This window comes from Thunnus thynnus, chromosome 19 (assembly GCF_963924715.1).
Source record: "Thunnus thynnus chromosome 19, fThuThy2.1, whole genome shotgun sequence".
In the NCBI taxonomy this organism is placed as follows: domain Eukaryota; kingdom Metazoa; phylum Chordata; class Actinopteri; order Scombriformes; family Scombridae; genus Thunnus; species Thunnus thynnus.
The window spans coordinates 30,196,274-30,219,890 of NC_089535.1; the positions used below are offsets into that span (position 1 = coordinate 30,196,274).

At 38.2% G+C, this 23,617-nt stretch overlaps 1 protein-coding gene across 4 annotated transcripts in view; it reads left to right on the plus strand.

The window, feature by feature from the left end:
- Positions 1 to 23,617, plus strand: part of pam (peptidylglycine alpha-amidating monooxygenase) — a 129,820-nt gene that overhangs the window by 81,616 nt on the left and 24,587 nt on the right. For 3 of the 4 annotated variants that reach the window (XM_067573898.1, XM_067573899.1, XM_067573900.1), the window contains exons 16-19: positions 4,537 to 4,815; positions 15,716 to 15,845; positions 18,267 to 18,383; positions 20,099 to 20,171. In XM_067573898.1, the coding sequence (XP_067429999.1) occupies positions 4,537 to 4,815; positions 15,716 to 15,845; positions 18,267 to 18,383; positions 20,099 to 20,171 (599 nt within the window). The remainder of the gene's footprint in view (positions 1 to 4,536; positions 4,816 to 15,715; positions 15,846 to 18,266; positions 18,384 to 20,098; positions 20,172 to 23,617) is intronic. The other variant, XM_067573901.1, reaches the window with a different exon arrangement.

The window sequence follows — 23,617 nt, forward strand, 5'->3', positions numbered from 1 at the left end:
ACGGCCAGTTCTGTGGAAAGAGACGCTGAACGTAGGTTGGAGTTGGTGTATATTGAATGGATAGAGCGCATTTATGAGCTGCTCACATCTCGCTTACTATGTGGATTCGCAGTGAGAGTGAGTTTGAGCTTTTAGGGAGAGTTGAAAGCGCACCGCTGTAACAGAAAAGGGTGCGTGGATTTCTGATAACACAAGACAAAACGAGAGCATCATTGCAAAACGGAACAAAGTATGATAATCGTTTTATCTTGATTATCTTGTTTTCATAATCGTTGGAAGCCAAAATCATACTTCAAAATAAAATTCAATCAATCACCCAGCCCTACTGCTTATGTATTCCAATTACTGTACACACAATTACTGTAATTAACACCATGCCAGTTAAAGTTCTTCATGCTCTGTCAGATTTTTAAAAGAAAGGCTTTTTACATTTCCAGAGTGAGGGAATCAGGAAAGAGGAGAGAGAAGTGAGGAAGAATTGTGGGATATAATGGTGTTGAAAGAAAATCAAGGAGAAAGTAAAGAACTGATTCAAGAAGGTTCAAGATTAATTTATTGTCATTTTAAAACACAAGATTGTACAATGAAATGTCGTTTGTAGTCCCTTAGTGCTACTCACAAAAACAGAAATTATATAAATGGATGGTACAACAGCGGATACTTCTGTATCTCTTGCCAGATAGCAGCAGGGTGAACAGGCTGTGGTTTGGGTGGGTATCGCCTTTTAGTATCCTTTGTGCTCTATGCAGACTCTTCACCTCACTGATATCATTGAGGCTTGGTAGTGATGGGTACTGATGATGTTCTGGGCAGTTTCAGTCACCCGCGGCAGAGCCATCCTGTCTTGGGCCATGCACATCCCATGCCATTTTGTGATGTTTCCAGTCAGGATGCTTTCTATTGCTCCTCTGTAAAAGTTAACAAGAACTTGAGATGAGAATTTTGCCGTCTTAAGGGTGGAGATGTGTGATGTCCATGACAGGTTCTTTGGAGGTTGGAGGTTCCAGCAACTTAAAACTTTTCACCTGCTCCACTGATGTAGACTGGAGTATGTGTTTTTGCCCCCTTTTTTTATAAAATCAACAATCGGCTCCTTGGTTTTGTTAACATTGAGCAGTAGGGGAGACCAGTGACAGTTGTAACATGGGACGGTTGTAACACCCTGAATTCCACCAGTCAGAAACAAGCTACAGTGATTACGCCCATTCTACACATGCTCAGTCAGATTGTCTTCTTGCTTACAAAAAAGGAGCCACGTTTGAAACTCCCAGACAAAGTTGCCAGCAAAAGTGTTTTTTTGAGGTAAAAATTTAACTTTTCCATCAGATGTATTTTTTTGGATATTGTCCTGAGATCAAATGTCTAGGAATCCAAATAAGTATTATTAGAATCACTGTTTTGTAAGCTAAAAATAGAAATGGCTAACATGTGTCAAACTAGCAGTCAAGCTAGTTAACATGAGGTGAAAGAATGGCTGGTGATACTGGGACGGTTGTAATGCCTTGTTACAACTGTCTCTAAACCAAATTTTATTTATAAAAGGCTTACATAAACTGGATGGATGGATGGATGGATGGATGGATGGATGGATGGATGGATAGATAGATAGATAGATAGATAGATAGATAGATAGATAGATAGATAGCAAATTAAATGTAAAATGTCATAAAATTACATGCTAAGTTAATAATAATCAGTTGCATGCTAATAGTGGAAACACGTGTTTGCTTACAGCAGGCTAAATATCAGAAAGAGGAAGACAGACAGGGGAGTCCCACTTCCTTTGCTGGAGAGGGCTTCAGATGGCATAAAACAGTCAGGAAAGTGGCCAAATCATATGGCATTTGCCATGTGACCCTGTACTGAATGTTGACTTAAACTAATCCATTTTGATTTCATGTTTAAACCTTTTTGAGGATGTGTGTTCTACCCATTAAATAATTTTCTTGCATAATAATTTGATGGCTTCCCCTCCTTTTTGTCATGTAGTGTGAAAAAGGCCTTCGTTATTTTAAAAAAAGAAGTGAATAGTCACAATAACATGAATGCTAAATAATCTTTTTCGTTCCAAGTATTTGATTGATTAATTATGTATATTTTTGACATGTTACAACTGTCCCTGGCATGTGTTACAACTGTCCCAGTGTACAGGAACAGTTGTAACAGTGGAGTGTATTTAAATCAATTTTGCAACCTGTACAGATTTCATAAAACCACTTAAATACATTGTTTCACTAGTTGACACATTGAATGCAAATGGACAGTTCCAGTGTAAATGGTTTTTGATTTATCAGGAAAATTGCAAAAATTGTTACAAATGTCCCTGGTCTCCCCTAGATTGCTCTCTGTGCACCATTCTGCTAGATTGTTGATTTCCTCCCAATACGAACTCTCACCGTTGTTTGATATCCGGCCAATGACGGTGATGTCATCCGCAAACTTCACAAGAGAGTTCTCACCATGTCGGGGGTTGCAGTCATGGCTGTACAGCGTGAATAGGAGGGGGCTGAGCACACAACCCTGGGGGGCTCTGTAGTTGAGCACTAGGGTGGAAGAAGTGTGACCACCAATCCAAACTGTCTGGGGTCTGTTTGTGAGGAAGTCCAATATCCAGTTGCTGAGTGTGGTATTCAAGCCCAGAGTGCCTAGTTTTCCAATCACGGTGGACATTGTATTAAATGCTGAGCGGAAATCAGTTAACAGCATTCTGATGTAGGTGTTGTTATTTTCAAGGTGTGCGAAAACTGAGTGGAGGACAGTGGAGATGGCATCCTCTGTGGATCTATTGGTTCTGTATGCAAACTGGTGAGAGTCCAAGCTGTCTGGGATGTTGTCTTTGAGCTTGAGAACCAGTTTTTCAAAGCACATCACAATGGAAGTGAGTGCCACAGGGCAGTAGTCATTTAGACTAGACACAGACGCAGACTTTTTAGGTACAGGGATGATGGTACAGGTCGTCCACTAATCGGAAGATTGGCGGTTCGATTCCAGGTTCCTCCAGTCCACATGTTGAAGTGTCCTTGGGCAAGATACTGAACCCCAAATTGCTCCTGATGGCTGTGCCATGAGTGTATGAATGTGTGTGAATGATAAGTTCCCTCTGATGGGCATGTAAGGACCTTGCATGGAAGACTAGAAAGGCACTATACAAGTACAGTCCATTTAGCATTTACCATTTGATGCCAGCTTCCTGACCAAAAGGCAGCTTTTTTGGCTCTGGATAGAGCCCTCACCTCTCCATTGATCCAGGCTCTCTGGTTGGGGAATGATTTTATTGTCTTTGTGATCACCACATCATCAACACATTTGCTGATGTATGATGTCACTGTTGTCCTCAAAATTGATGTGGTTCTCCTGGGTGGCGGCATCTCTGAACATGTGCCAGTCTGTGCACTCAAAACAGTCCTGTAGAGCTGCTATAGCTTCATCTGTCCACACTTTAACAGTTTTTACTGATGGTTTGACCCCTTTTATCAGCTGAAAGTAGGCAGGAGAAGCAGGGAAATATGGTCTGATAGACCAAAATGGGAACGAGGGCGAGCTTTGTAGCTACCAGAAATGTTTGTATAAAAATGGTCCGGGGTATTGCTTCCCCTGGTGGGGATGTGGACATGTTGGTGGAATTGAGGTAAAACAGTCTGTTTGATTAAAATCACCAGCTACAATAAAAATACCATCTGGTTGTTTTGTCATGTGAATGCTGATGACCTCATGCAATTCCTCCAGTGCATTTTTTAAATTTTCATCTGGAGGAATGTAAACAGCAACTACAAACACACTGTTGATGTGGTTGACATCTTAACATTAAAAACTCATTATAAACTCGACATCATTTTGTATGTTGACACTGTTTCGATGCTTTCAACTGTTTGTTTGTCAGAATTCTACATTCTGCATTTACAAACAAAATGAAAAAAGTCAAGTACAGTCATTTTCACTTGGACAAGTGACTTTTGTGCCTGGACAAGTGAAAGGTAAATTTACTTGTGTGAAGGACAAGTGCCTCAAAAAGTGTCAAGCCCTGCACAATATGTGTATGTAGGTCAGAGTTTAATCGTACAAGATCATATGAGTCTTTTAAAAAATATTAATGTCTCCTTTCGACTGACTGTAACTTAGCAGGGAAATGGAAGAGATTACAGTATATATAGCAGGTTTTATTGTGTGTACAATAGCTTATACACTGCCCTAGATTTAATTCCATGACTTTCTATTCTAGTCTATTTTTCTTTCTATTGTTTCCCGCTGGCTGACATCTTTCCTTCTCTAGAGTCAGCTTTTCACTGTCCCAACAGAATCTATCCAAATCTCTACTCCTAACCCACTTTTCTGTAGAGGAAAAGTGTCTTTTCCACTACTGGCTATGTAGTAGACAATAAATATTGTACTTTATCATTTCAACTTTACTGTCCCAGTGACATAATATATCTGCCTTCCTAACAATACAACTACATTTGCCCTGTTTAGTAACACAAAGCTTAGTTTCCTTTTCCTTTGTTTCCATTCTTTCCTGTCCTTCTCTGTCTGTCTGTGCAGGTGACCTCTATTCTCTTATGTCCAAGCTGCTAGGACAAGAGAGCAAGGACATAGTTCACATTCATAAATACAACCCCAGCGAGATGAAGAGAGTGAAGGCTGAGTTGGTGACTCAGATTCATAGCTCAATGCAAGAGAAAGACCTGGGCTCTCCCAGTGCCAGACTAGCCTTCCAAATAAGGAAGAATCCTGTTTTGGTGAGGGACAGAGTCCACAAATTCCATCAGCTTGAAGCTACAGTCAAGCCGCCAAGAAGCAAGCTGCTATCTGAAGGACAAGGTGGGTCCAGGATGCTATATTATTGTAATCACTGATGCTGAAAAATAACCCTTTGTTTTTGTCTTTTGGACACCCCTTCAGTTTTGCAGAATTGTCGTGCTATGAAATTACTATATTATTTATATTTTTTGCCCAAGATCTGCGATCTGTGTTATCTATCACATTATCACACTAAAGTTATATTTGTAATTCTTTTAGTCATTAAAAATTAAAAAGTCATTAAAAAATCATTAAGTCAATTAAAGATAAATATATGAAATAGTATGTATACCTTACTGTTTAAGCAGGACTCTACTGTGAGAGAAAAAATCTTAAGTTTCTCCATTATTTTTTCCCCCTGGCTGTTGCATCCTTTATTTCCCCCTCAGTTCTGCCTCCTCTCTCCTCATCTTTTCCTTCAATGTCTGGAAAATTCAAAGATACCTCCCTTTTAAAAATCTGACAGTGCACAAAGCTCTACTTGAACTTGCAGAGTGTTATTACAGTGACAGATGATTAACAATATAATATTGTATTTCAGGCTAACTGTAAGGACCATACCATTGGTTTTCTATGTTTAAACCAAATAACGGCTATCTGCTTACACTTTCTGTTAGTCCCAAAACATGCAGCCATATTGTAACTTTTGTAATATTTTGCTGAATTCTTTAAATTTTCAAAATGAAATGTTCAGGTGATGCACCCACCTTAAAATTCATCGCTTCGCCCATCAAAGCACATGTCCACATTTATAACTCATGGTAATTAGGATTTTGCTTGTAAATTAGGAACACCATACTAATGCTGAACAGGTTCTCTATTGCTCTCAAAACAGCCTCAATTCTTCATGTCATGGATTTCACCAGATGGTGGAAACATTCCTTTCAGATTCAGATCCATGTTGACATGATTGCATTACATAATTTCTGCAGATTTGTCAACATACTACAACATATCACCACTTCACAACATAGTTTTCTCTATGTTGGGAGGTACAGTCATGGGTTCACAGGGTGAACAAGAGGGGACTGAGCACACAGCCCTGGGGGGCTCCAGTGTTTAGCAGTAGAGTAGAGGAGGTGTGACCACCAATCTGAACAGTTTTCTGTGAATCTGTTGGCTCAGAATGCAAACTGGTGAGGGTGCAGGCTGTTTGGGATGTTGTCTTTGATGTGCAAGGGAACTTGTTTCACAAATCACTTCTTAAGAACGGGAGTGAATGCCACAGGGCAGTAGTCATTAAGACTTGACACTGCAGACTTTTTAGGCCCAGGGATGATGGCATCTGTGTTGAATCAGGTGAGAACACTCTCTTGTGACAGTGATCTGTTAAAAATGCCAATAATGACATCAGCTAGCTGGTAGGCACATGTTCTCAGTACACAGCCAGTGATGTTATCAGACCTAGCAGCTTTACTCACATTCGCCCTCAGCAGGGTTTTTCTCATATCTGTTGTGGACAGTGAGAGTGGCTGGTCCTCCGGAGGCAGGGCAGATTTGGCAGCTCTCTTTTTGTTGAGGAGATGAGATCAAAGTGAGCAAAGATCTTAAGCTAATCGGTTGGGAGTAGGCTGGCAGGAAAAGCTGAGAGATGTAGTCTCATTGTCCAATATGGGGGCAGGGGAGGGCTTTGTAGCTGCTAGGAATGTTTGTGTAAACATGGTCCAGGGTATTGTTTCCCCTGGTGGGGGTGAGGACATGCTGGTGAAATTTAGGTCAAACACCTCTGAGGTCTGTTTGGTTAAAATGCCCAGCTACAATAAGGATACCGTCCATTTTTTTGATCATGTAACTACTGATGGCATCATACAGTTCTTGCATTGCACATTTTGAATTTGCTTCTGGGGGATGTAAACAGCAGTAATGAAATCAGTGGTAAATCCTTGTCTTCTGTAGGCAGGGAACGCAGTCTGTTCATCAAGTGCAATGGCTTGATCCAGTATGCTGTGATGGACCCAGGCCTCTGTAAAGATGAGGGCACAGCAGTCTCTGATTTCCTGTCACTGGGTCAGTTTGAACCTTATTTTGTCCATTTTATTTTTCAGCAACCAGACATTGGCCAGAAGTAAAGTGGGCAGTTGGGTGGTCAGAGTTAGCTTAGTATAGCTCTTAGCCCAGCTCTCTTCCCCCACCTCCTGAGATGGTTGCACTGCTTGTGATGGTATTTAGTCTGGCAGATCTGGCTAGGTGTGTCCGGGACATGAAGGCTTGGACAGTAGATGATATGGGAAGTGATCGTCTCTAGGTCCGTCACACTTAATTCAATCCCTGTGTTTCCATTTCCAATGTTGATGGGTGTTGATCTATCATAGGTATAATGTGCTTTGGTATTGGTAACAGCAAAATAAAGTACCAACAATAACAAATTTGTCGCGAAGTTTGAGGGAGCTGCTGGTTGCTGCGTCTACATGCACCACCATCTGTCTTTGTTTATTTTTTATTTGGTTAAAAATTCAATAAATAAATGAACACAATGCTGTTTTCAGTCTGGTAACTCAGTCTTCCCCTTGGAAACAGCTGATGTCTGTTTGCTCTTGCGTCAGTGCAGAGGGTTTGCTTGTTTTAATGGGGGATTTGGTAGAGTTGCATTATGTTCACATGTGGGTACAATGGTCAGCTGTGGCTCAGGAGGTAGAGCAGGTTGTCCACGAATTGCAGGGTTGACAGTTTGATCCCTGGCTTCTGTCCGGTAATCTAAGTGTCCTTGGAAAAGAAACTAGACTCCAAATTTTTCCAATAGACAGGCCAGCACTTTGCATTGTAGCTTGCCATCATCTGAATGTGAGTGTGAGTGAGATTGAATGTATGAGTGAATTGGTGAATGAGAGGCAAATTGTAATTCCAGTCTAATAAAGCTGATTCTCGGCTCTTACTTGGCACTTTAGAATATTACATTATTGTTTTTAAGCCATACTTGTGTAGCTTTGGTTTTACTTTTATGGTTACTGTTTTCCTGGAAAATATATTTTCTCCAAAGTTGCAGCTGTTATTTGAATGCATTCATGTTACTCTCTATTTTCACAACCTTTTTGGGGCCTGCTGCGAAGTGACAGCCCCACTGTGCATTTCTGCCACTGTCAGGTTTTTTTTTTAAATGCTTTATTGATTCACAAAATACAAACAAAAAAACAAAAGTCATACATTTCTGACAATAAATCAGCGTACAACTTAGACTTAACATTTCTAAACCCCTCCCAACCAATTTACAAATCTAAACCAACCCTATACCAATGCGCCCCTCAAACAATATCAGTCATAAACATCATTGCTATACTTTCATCTTATAGCATAGATAACATGCAGTGTTGATACTGTAGAACAGCACTAATAGAAAAAGAAGGAAACAATCATTAGCCTAGATAAAAAAAAAGAAAAGAAATGAAATTTTTTAAAAATGAAATAGAATAAACATGGTGGTCTTTTTTTTTTTTTTATATATATATATATATATTGACATTAATTACTATTCCACTGGCGCCCATGTTTTAGCGTAATCTGTCTCATTATTTTGTAGTCAGAAAGCTACCTTTTCCAATCTAATCATTTCTTCTCCTTCAGTGATCCATTCTTTCTGAGTTGTTGTATTTAAAGCAATCCAGTTATTCATGATTACATTTTTTGTGACCATACATACTGAAAGAAAGATATTTTTATTCTTTGAAGATACTCTGCAGAAGTTAGGCAAATCTCCCAATATATGTGATTGTGGTGTGAGTGGAATGACTATGTTAGTGTAGTTCATTGCTTTCTTTGTTATCCCAAACCAAAGATCTTTAATTTTATTGCAGTCCCACAACAAATGGAGCAGAGTTCCTTCCACAGTACCACATTTTATACACTTACTATCATCATTTATGCCCATGTTATATAGCTGTAATGGGGTGTAGTATAATCTATTAAGTATTTTAAATTGCCTTAGCTTGTTTTTTGTACAATGGAACAGCTTACAGTTTTCCATATATCATTCCTGCCTTAGCGGTTGATTTATTGAGGTAGCTGTGTTAATTCCAATTATCTTTGAGCATCATTTCAAGATGTTAAATGACACTTCAATTGGGCATTCCATGATTTCCTTTGGAAATAGTTACATAACATATAGACATTTCATGTCAATGCATAAGCTTTGTGACATATTTTCTTCTATGTATTTCCGATCTTTGCTTACAGAGGGATCAAATAATTCACTAAAAGGATAGATAGTAGTGAAAAAAGTTGGGTAGCTGTAGTCCACCTTTCTTGTATGAATTAGACATCCTTAATTATGAACATTTGGCCTTTTTACCATGCCATATAAAGGTTGAGATTGTTTTATGCAAATGTTCAAACCAGGTTTTTTGTATTGTGACAGGTAACATCATTAGAGTATAAGTGACAGTAGGACGAATATTCATCTTTACCATGTTCACACAACCCCACAGAGATATGGGAAGGTTTGACCATCAATCTGTTGATTTGTGTGAGATTTATATCACATGTTTGATAGCTATTTGTTGTAATTCGTAATCCTAAATATATTAGCTCTGTTGGTTTCCATTTAATTTTTGTATTTTGCACAAGTGATATTGCAGTGTTTGTTTAGAGGACATAGCTCACATTTTCCCCATTTTACTTTGTATCCTGAAAGTGAGCCATATTGAGTGATAATCTGATTGATATAACAAAGTGAGGACTGACTCATTGACTTCCAATTTTTATGCCTTTAACATTCTTTTCAAATCTTATTTTCTCAGCTAATGTTTCAATGATTAGATTTAATAAAAGTCCTAAAGCTGGACATCCCTGTTTAGCTCCTCAACATAAAATGAAAGGTTTTGAAATGACATCATTAGTTCTTATTGAAGCCGTGGGCTTTGAGTAGATCATCCTAATCCACTGCATAAAATTGTTACCAAACCCGTATTTCTACAGGGAACTGAACATAAATAGGCTATTCAGTTCAAGCAAAGGCTTTTTCAGCATCTAAAGTACACAGTGCTGCCAGGTGAAGGAGCTTTTTTGCATAATGAATGATATTGAATGATCTCATTGTGTTGTCAGATGTGTTGTCATGATTTTTCATGAAGCCAGTTTGGTCAGTGTGTATCAGCTTTCCGATTACCTGAACTAATCAGGCTGCAAGAATTTTGGCCAACATTTTATAATGCAAATTTGCTAATGATATTGGACGATAGTTACTACAAATTAAAGTGTCTTTATCTTTTTTATGAATTACAGTAATGTGAATAATGAAACGTAAGTGGAAAACTACCATTGTTGAAAGATGTTTGAAAAGCCTGCAAAAGTAGAGGGGATAGGTCCTCGCAAAACCCATGGTGGAATTCTGCATTATAACCATCAGGCCCTGGAGATTTGTTCTTAGAAAATGAGTTAATGGCTTTATTTATGTCAAATAGAGTTATTGGCTCTTCCAATGTATTTTTTAAGCAGGGGAGATAAATATTCTTTAAGAATTCCTGTGGTAGATTTTCATAAAAGTCAGTAAAGGTCTTATTTATTTGATCTGGATCAGTGGTAGTTGAGTTATTTGGTAATCTAATATAAGATATGGTATTTTTAGTCACCGGTTTTTTAAGTCTTGAAGCTGGCAACTTTCCTGCCTTCTCCCCACATTCATGATAATTTACTTTTGATCTTTTTAGTTTATATTCAATTTGTTCCTCATAATGTCATCATATTTCATTTTTAGCTTACACAGTTCAGTTCATATTCCATCCTTATATTCATTTGACAGTGAATTTTGTAACAGCTTGATTTCTGTTAATCTGTTTTCTTCTAGGTGCTGCTTTTTATTCTTTAGGCTACTTATGTTGATTAATTCCTCTCTAAGGCAACATTTTAAAGCTTCCCATATCACTTACACTTTGGGTCTTTTTGGCCAAGTTGATAGTTGAGATCTGGGAATGGAGCAACATGCAAAAAGTCAGACCAGCAATCGACAAGTTGTTCCTTGATATCTACAGGGCCCAGACCATCTTTATGAAAAGATTCACCCTTACCTTTCAGTGCTATCTAAGCTGAAAAATCGTCCATTAAACAAATAGTGCAGTACCAGTGAGTTAAAAAAGGCAACCAAAAAGGCAGCAATACAAATGTATATGAACAAATTCAGGCTTATTTGGTCCTCCAAGACATGCAAATTAGCCTTCTACCTTCAAAACATTGATATACCTTTTGTAAATGACTAATTAATGCTATGATAACATATTACAAATATGTTGTAAGTCTCCTATAATTTTTTAATTAATTATGAAATATTCATGAACAAATCATTAGTAATAATAATAACACATTTAATATGTACCACACTTTTCATTCATCGTGAAACTCAAAGTGCTATAGTCTTAATAACATAGATGATTAATGATTCATTGATATATTATGAATCACTTCTGAGCCGTTCAAAACAATTATAAGAAATTATGTTATGATATTATATGAACAAAGCACTGTCTAATAATTCATAGATAATTTGTTTTTATGTGGATAAACATTTACAGATTATTTACAGTCAGGGCAAATACAAAGACCTACCACCACAGAAATTTTCAATTCCCAGCTTTCCTGTGTTTTCAGTATTGGCCAGGTGCTTCGTAGAACACAAGTGGCTGTGTTTGTGAGTCTAATGGAGTGGAATAATTTGAACCTGTACGTATTGTGACTTGCCACTATAGCTCCTCATGCAGGTGAACAGTAACCTGTAACAAAGGCTTATGCATATACACAAAACATTGTAAAAAGTGTTACTTTGTTAAAATAAATAAATAAAATTTTAAGAATTAAAAAATGAGGCAATATCTTGCAAGTAAAGAAAAGCAAAAAAGAGGAAAATTAGTTTAACTTTATTAAAGTAAACATGAATATCAATATTTTAATATTTTTACCAACTCTTATTTTTATAGTATAATGTCAAATCTACTTTGAATAATTAGTAAGCATTAGTAAGTTTAATAACCAAATTAGCTCATTCTTGACAGTATCATTGCTTTCTTGTAACACAGCAGTTTAAATTTAACATTGTTTAGACTTTAACATGGAAAGACAATATAAACCAAAACAGAGGTCAACAATTCTGACACATTACTACAAACAGACCTGATGTTCCCTCCACAAAAAATACATTTTGACCCTGCAATGTGTTTAGTTGTCAGTAATCAGCTTCCAAAATGACAAACATGCAATTTTAAAGTGCTGCTAAATGTCTCATTTATAAAAAAAAGTCCACTCAAACTAGAACTTCAAAAAGCTCCACACATACTGGAACACACAAAAAGCTGTGCACAAGCCATGTCAGGCCAACAGCCATGTTTGATTATGTGAGTCAAGATCATGTAGGCAGATTTTAGCCTCAATAATTTGAGTCTCATAAAGTCTTTGAAAGACTTGAAAAGTTTGGAAAGGATATTTCGGACTGAAGGTGTAAGGCCTGGGAAACACTGCCTACCTCTACCTGAGTAGTGCGTGTTGTGTTGCTGAACTGCTGCGGCCTGACACATGCGGTGTCCATGTAGAGAGCGTTGCTGCTGGGGCACTGCTACTACCAGCCCTATCTTTCTACATAGAGTTTGACTTTGATAATTGCCATCAAAAATAGAATGTTTCATATAATTTCATTATAAATTTCATTTATCTTTAGTTTAGCCAGAAAAAGGTTAAGAAGTGTGTTCTCAATTGTGAAAAATAAATGTGAGGTGAAAGCGGCTTTCTTTCTGACAAGCTTTGTGGTGTCTGGTTGGGGCTACTTCAGTGTCAGCCACATACACTCCTCACGCAGGACAGGTTTTTTTTTTTAATTGATTATATTGTTCCCTCTAAAAACACACAAATAGACAACTATTAGAACAATACACTGTCACAATTTTTAATAAAAGTACAAATACACAGTGAGTTGATTCAGATGAATAAACTAGAAAATTAATAGATTTTTATCTGACATATGAGCAGGAGAAAGATGAAAACCACATGGGGAAAGGTGTGGACAGACTTTAGGTGGATTTCAGACTGAGCTGCAGCAGTCCAACATGGCGCTATGGCTGTTCAGACTGAAGCTGCAGCAGTCCAACGTGGTGCTATGGCTGTTTAGACTGAAGCTGCATCAGACCAACATGGTGCTCTGGTTGTTCAGACTGAAGCCTGAGCATGTGGGAGACATGAACATCTTCCTGGTCCTCTCTGACTAAAGAGTACAAATGTCCCCCTCCTCAGTCACTTTAATCAACCAAAATCTTGTGCTATTTCATCATACTGATGTAGCTTTAAAGGTTCTCTATGTAGGAATCAGAAATTCCTTCTCATTAGTGACATCTGTGGCTGTTAAATGAGCTGTAGTCAACTCCTCGTGCTCGCGCTTGCGGGGCGAGACTATTGCAGGAGATGTCTTTTTCTTGGCTTGCACTTCTCATAATTGCATAAAAGATCTCAAACAGTTGTGTTTTGCACCGTGTTTTAGCAAAGCATCTCTCACTCTCAGTCAGTCAGCCCCTCTCCCTGCTGTATGTACGTGTGCTCGCTCACACAGAGGCTCCTGCTGCGCTGTGGCCGCTGGCTGGTGAGAGCCAATCCTCACCGCCCAACTCACAGAAATATGCGTTAATCAAAGTTATCAATAGCTATTGCTGCTTTCCCTCCACGTTATGCCTGCAGGTGCATCCTGTAGTGTTACCTCTACACCGATGGCTAAAACTCAAATTTAAACATTGAATAAGAGGAGCCTACTTATGTGTCTTTAGTAGAATATTAATAGAATAATAGAATATATTAGTAGAATAATTCCTGGGAGACTCCATACACAACCGACCCCAACAAAAAATCAGCAGCACCAGCATAAGAAGTTCAAACCGGTTCTGTTGAAGCAGGGCAGGTCATTATGAACTTTTGATATAAGCACCAATTGAGTTATTGGACTCATAGACTGTATATTAAGACTCAACTTACTACAAAGTTTTCTAAATCTCAGTTTTGTAACACCTGTTACAAAGGACATGTGAATGTATAAATTAAAGTTTTACCATTCATGTGCAAAGCTTTATGTAGACTATTAAGTTGGAAAGCAATCTACAGCTAAAGGATGTTAATATAATATAATAATATAATAACTTAATTACTTAATTGCTTTGAATGGCTCACAAGTGATTCATAATAAGCTATAGCAACAAATCATTAATTAATCATCTACTAATGATTTGTTCTGAACATTTTTCATAATTAATAATTTATAGATAACTTACAACATATCTGTGATATGTTAACATGGCATTATTTCATCATTTACAGAGGTATATTGATTTGTTCATGATTATTTCATCATTAACTAATGTCTTATAAATGACTGGATAAATTTCTACTGATCATTATTATAAAGTGTTACCCAATTTTTCTGTTGCCCTCATTTTTTGTGTAGATATCTGCCCATTTTGTACTTACAAACTTTACCCTTGTGTTTTGTGGCTATTGGCTTTACTTTCTCATTGTTTGAAGCCCCACATACATCCCTACAATTTTTTTTTCTTTATAAATGCATTTCCTTTTAAAATCCAATATGTAGAAAAGTACCCAAACCACAGTACCACAACCTGGGCTTCCACATTTGATGAAGTTGCTACCTATGTTTGAGGTCAGGCTCTAAACTCTTTGTTAGACCTCTTAGATTATAGATTTTACTAGATTTTTATTTGCATAAAGGATACAATAAAAATATTACAAGTAAAAAGTTATATTAAATTGTGCAGGAGAGGAAGGGAGCCCAAGAGCTTATACAAAGTCCTCCCCCCCTTTTCAACAAGTCATAAAAACATACTGAGTCATAAAACAATATAACATCAAATAGACAAAGAAACCTTTATAGCAAAAAACAAGAGAAAAAGAAAAAAATAATCAAAACAGAAATTTGAACACTTTAAACGTGCAAGAAGTGTAATACATACCCAGTCACACAAAATTCTATTTAGATAAAAGATATTTTTTAAATGTGTTTTTAATGTTATTAAAGAAGATGACGACTTCAAAGTTGTACTTAGTGAATTCCAGAGATGAGGACCTTTAAAGTTGATAAAAAATTGATGATTGGAAGTGCAACAATAAGTTAAACAAAAGTCCTTTGATCGCCTCATTGAATAAGAGTGAATTTCTGATGATAAAAGGAAAAAATTATTAAATATATCTGGAAAATTTTGCCCGTGATATATGAATTTGAACATAAACACACATGTTAGAAGAGTATTTACAGAATAAATTGACAAATTTATTTATTTAAATTTCCTAAACAAAGGTGCAGATGGCTCTTGGCTAGTGGAGTTCTTAAAAACCTTTTTTGGATTAAAAGTAACTGATTGAGGTGTGAAGGATATGTAGCAGCCCAAATAATATTACAATAATTGATATATGGATAGATTAAACTATAATACAGAGTTAAATAAGAAGAAGGATGAATCAGAGAACAAACTTTCCTCAATATTCCAATCATTTTCATTGACCTTTTGCAAACATGTTCAAAATGTTTTTTCCAAGTTAATCTTTCATCTACAATAACTCCTAAGAATTAAGTAAATTAAAAACAAACTGTTCAAACTCCCATCGTACAAATCCAAATAAACACCCCTACTTGGGGTGGCTATGATGGCTTCTGAAACATGTTATCATCTGAACATCATGTTAATTACCAATTCTAATAAAATTAGGAAAAGTTGTAAATTATCAAAGTGATAAAACTTGTCAAAAAACAAGTATGTTTTTGAGCTGTCAAAGAGACTCCAAGTTTCCAGAACCCCAAACACAACATTGGAGTTAAAAATGACCAACGATTAGGCCAACTATTCATCTCAGAGATATACCACAGTCACCTCTGATGCCAATTTGAGAATAACTAAACTGTTTTGTGTGTTTGTTTATGTGCATCTGGTTCTCTGTCTCTGTGTGTGTGGTGTAGACTACCATCTGGAGCAGGTCTCAGCGTGGCCACAGAGTTCTCTCCAGCTGGGTCAGGTATCAGGACTTGCCCTTGACTCAGATTCTAATTTGGTAATTTTCCACAGAGGTGACCACCACTGGGGGACAGAGTAAGTTGCTTGATATGATGCTCATGATATATCCATTTTCTGTTGATACAGGGCTTCTGTGAGTATGCATAATCAGATGTGGCCGAAAATATTGGTACCCTTTCACCTTTTTTTAAAAAAAAACAACTAAAACTTCTCTGTATTAAGTTGAAATGGATAGAAGTATATGGTATCCATCATTTTCATCTTTATTTCACATTGAATATAACTGAAACTTTGCTTTGATTTACAACTTAACATATTATTTAATACAACAACACAAATGAAAATGGCATGGCCAAAAATATTGGAACCTTTAACTTAATATTTTGTAGCACAGCCTTTGGAGGCAATAACTGCAGTCAAGCACTTTCTGTAACTCTGAATAAGGTTTCTACACCTCTCCACTGGTAGTTCAGCCCACTCTTCTTGAGCAAACTGCTCCAGTTCTCTCAGGTTTGATGAGCAACGTCTCCCAACTGCAAGTTTCAGCTCTTTCCACAGATATTCAATGGAATTCAGATCAGGACCCATAGCAGGCCACATGAGAACGGTCCAATGTTTCCTTCTCATCCAATCTTGGGGTTTTTTGATGTATCCTGCTAGAAGACCCATTGCCCTGCAACTAAGACACAGCTTTTTGACACTGGGCTGCATGTTTCACTCAAAAATGTGTTGATAGTCTTCTGATTTCATTGTACCCTGCAGAGATTCAAGGCACTCAGTGCCTGAGGCAACAAAGTAACCCCAAAACATCACTGAGCCTCCTCCATGTTTCACAGTAGGCATGGTGTTCTTTTCTTTGAAGGCTTCATTTTTCCCTCTGTAAACATAGGGTTGGTGTAATTTACCAAAAAGCTCATCTGTCCAAAGCACATTCTCCCAGAAGGACTGTGGCTGGTCAACATGCATTTTGGCAAAGTCCAGTCTGGCTTTTTTGTGTTTCCCTCTTAGAAGTGGGGTCTTCCTGGGTCTTCTACCATAGAGCCCATTTTAATTCAGACAGCGGGAGATGGTGCAACTTAAAACTATCGTATCTTGAGCTTGAAGATCAGCTTGGATCTGTATTGAAGTTTTCTTTGGTTCTTTCTTGACCATTCGAGCAATCCTTCTGTTCAATCTTCGGCCAATTTTCCTCTTGCAAGCCCATCCATAGATGTTGGCTACAATTCCATGGGCCTTAAATTTCTTAATAATATTGGCAACAGTGATCCCAGGAACATCAAGCTCTTAGGAGATGGTCTTGTAACCTATATGTTGATAACCTTTTCATTACCTTTTTTTAAAAATATTATTATTACCTTTTTTCTAATGTCTTCAGACCACTCTCAAGTTTTCCTTCTGTTTTCCATGTTCACTGTGATGCACACAGTGACACAAAACAGCAGAGTGAGTAATTTTCTCCTATTAAACGGGATGCATGAGTGGTTATAAGATTGAAAACACCTATGATACTAATTAAAAGACAATAGTCTGCATGAAGTTTCACTACAAATCAATTATTTCTTACAACTTCTAAAGGGTACCAATAATTTTGTCCAGGCTATTTTAAGATGTCTTTGAAGAATAAGCAAGAATTCAGTTATTTACAACTTTTTTGTTTTGTTCCACTGCAAACCAAACATAGACATGCATTGATAATAAAATATCTTTTAATTTCAAATGGCTAATGGTGCATTATTTTAATAAATGTGAGGGTACCAATAATTTCGGCCAGGTCCGTAATGCATCTGACTGGCAGACAGCACTGATCTGGTTTGAATAATTGCCCATATTTCCTAATTTTTAGGCTTGATGCTAATGGATAGCCATGGTATTTTTTTAATATGTTTAAACCATTTTGTAAGCCTGCTATTGCTGGATGCTAATGTCAGTCTTACTCACTCACATACATTCAAAAGCAAAAAAACAACAAAGATCCAAAAGCTGGGGCAGCTGTAGACTACTTTTCACTATGAGTGAGACCTAGCAGAATCGTGGCGCCCTTGCTGAGTTAAGGGACTCAAAAAGCGTGTCTATAAGGAATTACTGGGACTTTTAAAAAAAGAACTACATGAAAACAATCCACCAACATTGTTGTTTCATTAGTACAGCATCTAAATCAGAACAACCGTCCCATTAGAGCAGAGTATGTAAATTATGTTCACTACACAGCACACCCACAGAGCTATATATTCATGAGAGACCAGAAACTACTGACTAATTTGTATCTGTATGTGTGAATGCACTGTTAGACAGGGCATATGGACGCAAATTACATTGATACGATGTTATTGTTGCAAGCACCCTGTCAGAGCAATCAGACAAGATGAAATGGGGCTACACTGTGCAGATTTTCTCTGCTGCTGAGCATATGCAGCTGATATTAGGCTCACTTCTTTAACGATATAACAAAACAAAAAATACTGTTATCCTTGCTGAGTTTTTGTTCTGTTTTTTCAGCTCTTTTAACAGCCAGGCTAGATACCAGCAGAGGTCCCTTGGTCCTATTCAGCAGTCTACTATTTTGGTTGTGAACCCCACCAATGGCAACATCCTGAAGGCTTCTGGCAGAAACTTGTAAGTTCTATTGTGCTTTATTCCTCTTGGTTATGAAAGAGAGTGCTGAGTAGGATCAGAGACAGCCAGTTATTGTAGCACACGTGCATATCCTTGATGTACTGTGGCTTGGATTGTACCTCATTTATATGTTGCTTTGCTAATGCCTGCTAATTGAATAAATGTAACACAGTATTTCCTGTATCGTTAAGGCGGCCTGCCCCTAGCTGATCCAGCCAGGCTATTCTGGTCCCAGAGGCACTAGTCACACTAGACAGAGCAGTCAGTGCCTTGTAATCACCCGCTGTAAGGTGATCAATACCCCACAGTTCTGAGCAATGCAACTGGCCCTGGAGAGAATCCCCACAAGTCTAACATACTTGATATTTGCAGTCCTGTCACTGTGGACATTTCAGCATTCAGCCGTGCTTGAAATCTGTAGGGCTGTAGTCAACCAAAGAAAATGTTGGTCAATCAGTAGCGCGCGTGCACGCGGGGGGGGGGGGGGGGGGGTAATGGGACAGAGTGCACAGTAAACTCAGCAGCCACACATTTCTCTGTTCTGTATTTCTGTCTTCAGGTTAGGCTAACCCATTGTTGCTAACTTTGGAGCTAACCCCCTTCACTTTTCCAGCATTTGGGGAAACAACAGACGTGACTTATTTGCATTTATTAACTGACACACTGTAGGCTACATCTACTGCCAGACTGGCAACTTACTACTAGCCTTTTCCTCTGCTCCGCTTGTATCCACCGTCACTTCTCTGCCCCTCGCTCTTCCCCACTCGCTAGGCAAACATACTCCTTAACGGAGCCACGCTACCAATAGTTTCCCAGGCAACGACAGAGGTTGACTCACATACCGGAACAACGCTGCACAGAGACTCCCAAACGCTGTCGATTTCAAATCAAAACCAAATATTAAAAAAAATTTTTTGGCCTGGTGGGGGGTTCTCGTTGTGTCATTATGGAGAAACACAGATTCAGTAAACGTTCAGTACATTCAATAAACATTGAATATAGTTAGACCCAGCAGTCTCCGAGTTCAAAGTTGTGAAAACAACGGGGGAGTTTTGAATACACCCCTGTTTTCACAGGTAATTTGTTAGTCTGTACCTCTCGCCGCATGAAATAATGGATTACTCCTGGAAAGCTATTGATGAAGTACTTTTCTCCTTATGAAAATAACACAGAGATTATTCGACCAATGAGAATTTAGTCAGACGAGAGCATATCGACCAACTAAGTAATAACTAACTAAGTAACTAAGTAATGAATTGGTTTTGTTTCTTGTAGTTTCTTTTAGCTCTCTTTTTTGTGCTCTTTTTCTCTCCCTCTATCTCAACCTCACTCTCTCTCCCTCACTATTTTCTCGCTAATTTTCTAACAAGACAGAGAGGCTTTTATTTTTAGCTGTATATTTTTTTATTTAGTAAGTAACCACAATGAAAAATAGACAATTTTTTTCAGTTTCCATGTAAGTGTTACTTTTATGTTCATCTACATTCTCTCCCTCACTATTTCCTTTTGCTTATTTTCTAACTTGGTGGTGAGGCACACTGATGGGGTGTGAGAAGGGCAATTTCACCTGTTAGGTGTGCCATAGATTCTTAGGAGTCATCTTCAATGGGGGAACTAACATTTTACATCCTGCATTACAAGCAGAGTGAAACCAGTCTCAGAGCAGTCATTGCTTTCTTCAACTCTTCTAATGAAGCATTTGTCTGATGTTGCAGGTTTTACTTACCACATGGAATAACTACAGACAAGGAGAATAATTACTGGGTTACTGATGTGGCTCTTCATCAGGTAAGATGCAGGTGATATTCTAGCCTAAATACCACCATTAATCAACTCAAGGCATCTAAGCATTTATAATTACTCTGATTTTTTCTTTATTCTGGAAAGTGCAGCTTTCTTTAAAACATTAGTCAGAAAGTAATTAATGAATTGAAAAAACAAATTAAAGCTGCAAGCAGTGTTGATCAGGCCCTAACACCTTCATGCATGTCGGGGTGCGCCCCAGTGGAAGGGCTTTTGTTGCGGGCATGCAAATGTGTTCAGGACTGGGCTCTTATGGGACACTGCTCAAAGGAATTAAATTATAACTTCCTGTGTCCACTATGTGGTGCTAGAGAGCACCCGCAATATGTCATGTCACTGTGTATCATGTGTAGACCACAGCATGTACATTTCATGTAAACCGGATGATGTTTTTTTTTTATATCAGCATGATTTCCTGTTGTCAGTAGGTGGCGCGATGAGTATGACTCAATATTGACATGTACAGTGCTGCTTGAAAGTTTGTGAACCCTTCAGAATTTTCTGTATTTCTGCATAAATATGACCTAAAACGTGATCAGATATTCACACAAGTCCTGAAACTAGACAAAGTGAACCCAGTTAAAAAACGAGCAAAAAAAATCTTTTTTTTTTTCATCTTTTTCATTTATTTATTGAGGAAAATTATCCAATCTTACACATTTGTGGGAGGCTAAAGTATGTGAACCCTTGCTTTCAGTAACTGGTGTGACTGGTTTTGCAGCAATAACTTCAACCAAACATTTCTGGTAACTGTTTATCAGCCCTGCACATCAGCTTGGAGGAATTTTAGCCCATTCGTCCTTACAGAACAGTCTTAACTCAGGGATGCTGTAGACTTCTTTGCATGAACTACATGCTTCAGGTCCTTCCACAGCATTTCTTTAGGATTAAGGTCAGGACTTTGACTCAACCATTCCAAAACATTATCTTTCTTCTGCTTTAACCATTCTTTCGTAGAACGACTTGTCGTTTAGTGTCGTTGTCTTACTGCATGACCCACTTTCTGTTGAGCTTCAGTTCACAGACAGATACCTTGACATTTTCTTGTAGAATTTGCTGGTACAACTCAGAACTAATAGGTCCATCAATGATTGCAAGCTGTCCTGGTTCAGAGGCAGCAAAGCAGCCCAAACCATGATACTACTATCACCTTGTTTCACAGATAGGATAAGGTTCTTATGCTGGAAAGCAGTGTTTGCTCATCGTCAAACAGAACACTTCTCATTCAAGCCAAAAAGTTTGATTCTCGTCTCATCCATCCACAGAACATTGTTCCAATCACCTTCTGACTTATCGATGTGGTCTTGACAGAACCGTAGACGGCAGCAATGTTCTGTTTGGAGAGAAGTGGCTTTTTTCCTTTCAACTTTGCCATGCACACCATTGATGTTCAATGTTCTCCTGATGATGGACTCATTAACATCAACTGTAGCCACTGCAAGAGAGACCTTTAGTTTCTTAGACGTTAATCCGGGGTCCGTTGTGGCCTCCCAGACTATTACGGGTAGGCCCTGGGTAGGGCAACAATGGTGTTGGATGTCTTCAATTTGTATATGATCTGCCTGACAGCTGACTGGTGGAGTCCAAACTCTTAAGAAATGGTGTTGTAACCCTTTATAGCTTGGTGAGCATCAACAACTCTTCTTTTAAGGTCCTCAGAAATCTCCTTTGTTTGAGCCATGACACACTTCCACAAACCTGTGTTGTGAAGCTCAGACTTTGACAGTGAAGACCCAGATTTCTCTTCTTTAAATAAGGCAGGGCCTCCCAGACTCACACTTGATCGTCATCCCATTGATTGAAACACCCAACTCCAATTTCCCCCTCAAATGAATTGATAATCTTAGGGGTTCACATACTTTTGCCACACACAAATATGTAACATTGGATCATTTTCCTCAATAAATAAATGAACAAGTGCAAAGTTTTTGTCTCATTTGTTTAACTGATGTCTCTTTATCAAGTTTTAGGACTTGAGTGGAAATCTGATCATGTTTTAGGTCATATTTATGCAGAAATAGAGCAAATTCTAAAGGGTTCACAAACTGTCAAGCAGCACTGTATATGTGTTCTGGCCTGGACTCTAGTCATGTGAAATTTGGGTTGATTCGGCAAAGTCCAGTGAAGAACAACAACTTTCTTTTTAATGGCAAAACATGAAAATTTATGGGCACACCACTCAAGGGTGTTCTGTGAAAGTCAAGATTTTGATAACTTTTCATTACAAAGGTCTTTAGATGAAACTGACCAAATTTGAAGTCGGTCAAGTTGAATCTCTAGGATTCTCTAGGGTGGGACCTTTATCAAGCATGAGAACTTAAGGGCAGATTGGACGATTTATGTTAAAGTTATAACAACCTCCTGTTTCATGGCGAAACATCAAAGTTTGCCACATTGCCACGGCAAGGGAGCATTTTGAGCAAAAACAAAAAGATTTTGATAACTTTTCATCACAAAGGTCCATAGATGACACTGACCAAATTTGAAGTCGGTCGAGTACTAGGAGTTTGTTAAAATACAATGGCTGCAAATTGCAAAAACTAAAATTGCAAAGTAAATTCAAAATGGCTGACTTCCTGTTGGACTGAAGGCATGGCTCCAAGAGGCTTTTTTGTCTGTCTGGCCTACCAAATTTTGTTCATGTACATCAAATTTAAAAGTGGGGGCTTTGAGTTTTACACTCTTTTTTACTCTTACAACTTAGCTGACCAAATTTTAGGTGGATTTGTTTAACCTGCTAGGAGTAGTTAGTAAAACTTAGGGTCTATAACTTCTTATTGCCAGTAGGTGGCGCTATTACTATGATTCAGTATGAGCCTGTACACGTCTTCAGACCAGAACTCTTATCAAACGTGAAATTTGGGAAAGATCTTACCATGTGAAGTCGAGTTGCAACAGTTTGTTTAGCAATGGCGAAACATGGAAATTCGCCGTGTCACTGTGGCAACAGCGTTCAGTGAAAACTCACAATCTTCACAATATGGCATCAGTAAGGTCTTAAGGCTTTTCTAACCAAATTTGAGGTGGATCTGTTCATACTGCTTGGCACAGATCGTAAAAGTACAGCATCTGTAACTTCCTGTTGCCAGTAAGTGGCACTATGACCATGATTCAATATTGACACAGTTGAAGGGCTTTTCTTGCGGGCATGCAGATGTGTTCAGAACCGGGCTCTTACCGGACGTTGCATGAACGACTTACATATCACTTCCTGTGTCCACTGTGTGGCGCTAGAGAACACTCACTAATTATACATCATGTTGCTGTACATCAACTGTAGACCACACCATGTAAATTTCATGTAAATCGGATAACATTTGTCATAAAAGGCTGACTTCCTGTTGTCAGTAGGTGGCGCTATGACTATGACTCAATATTGACATTTAGATGTGTTCAGGCCTGGACTCTTATCAAGCATGAGAAATTTGGCG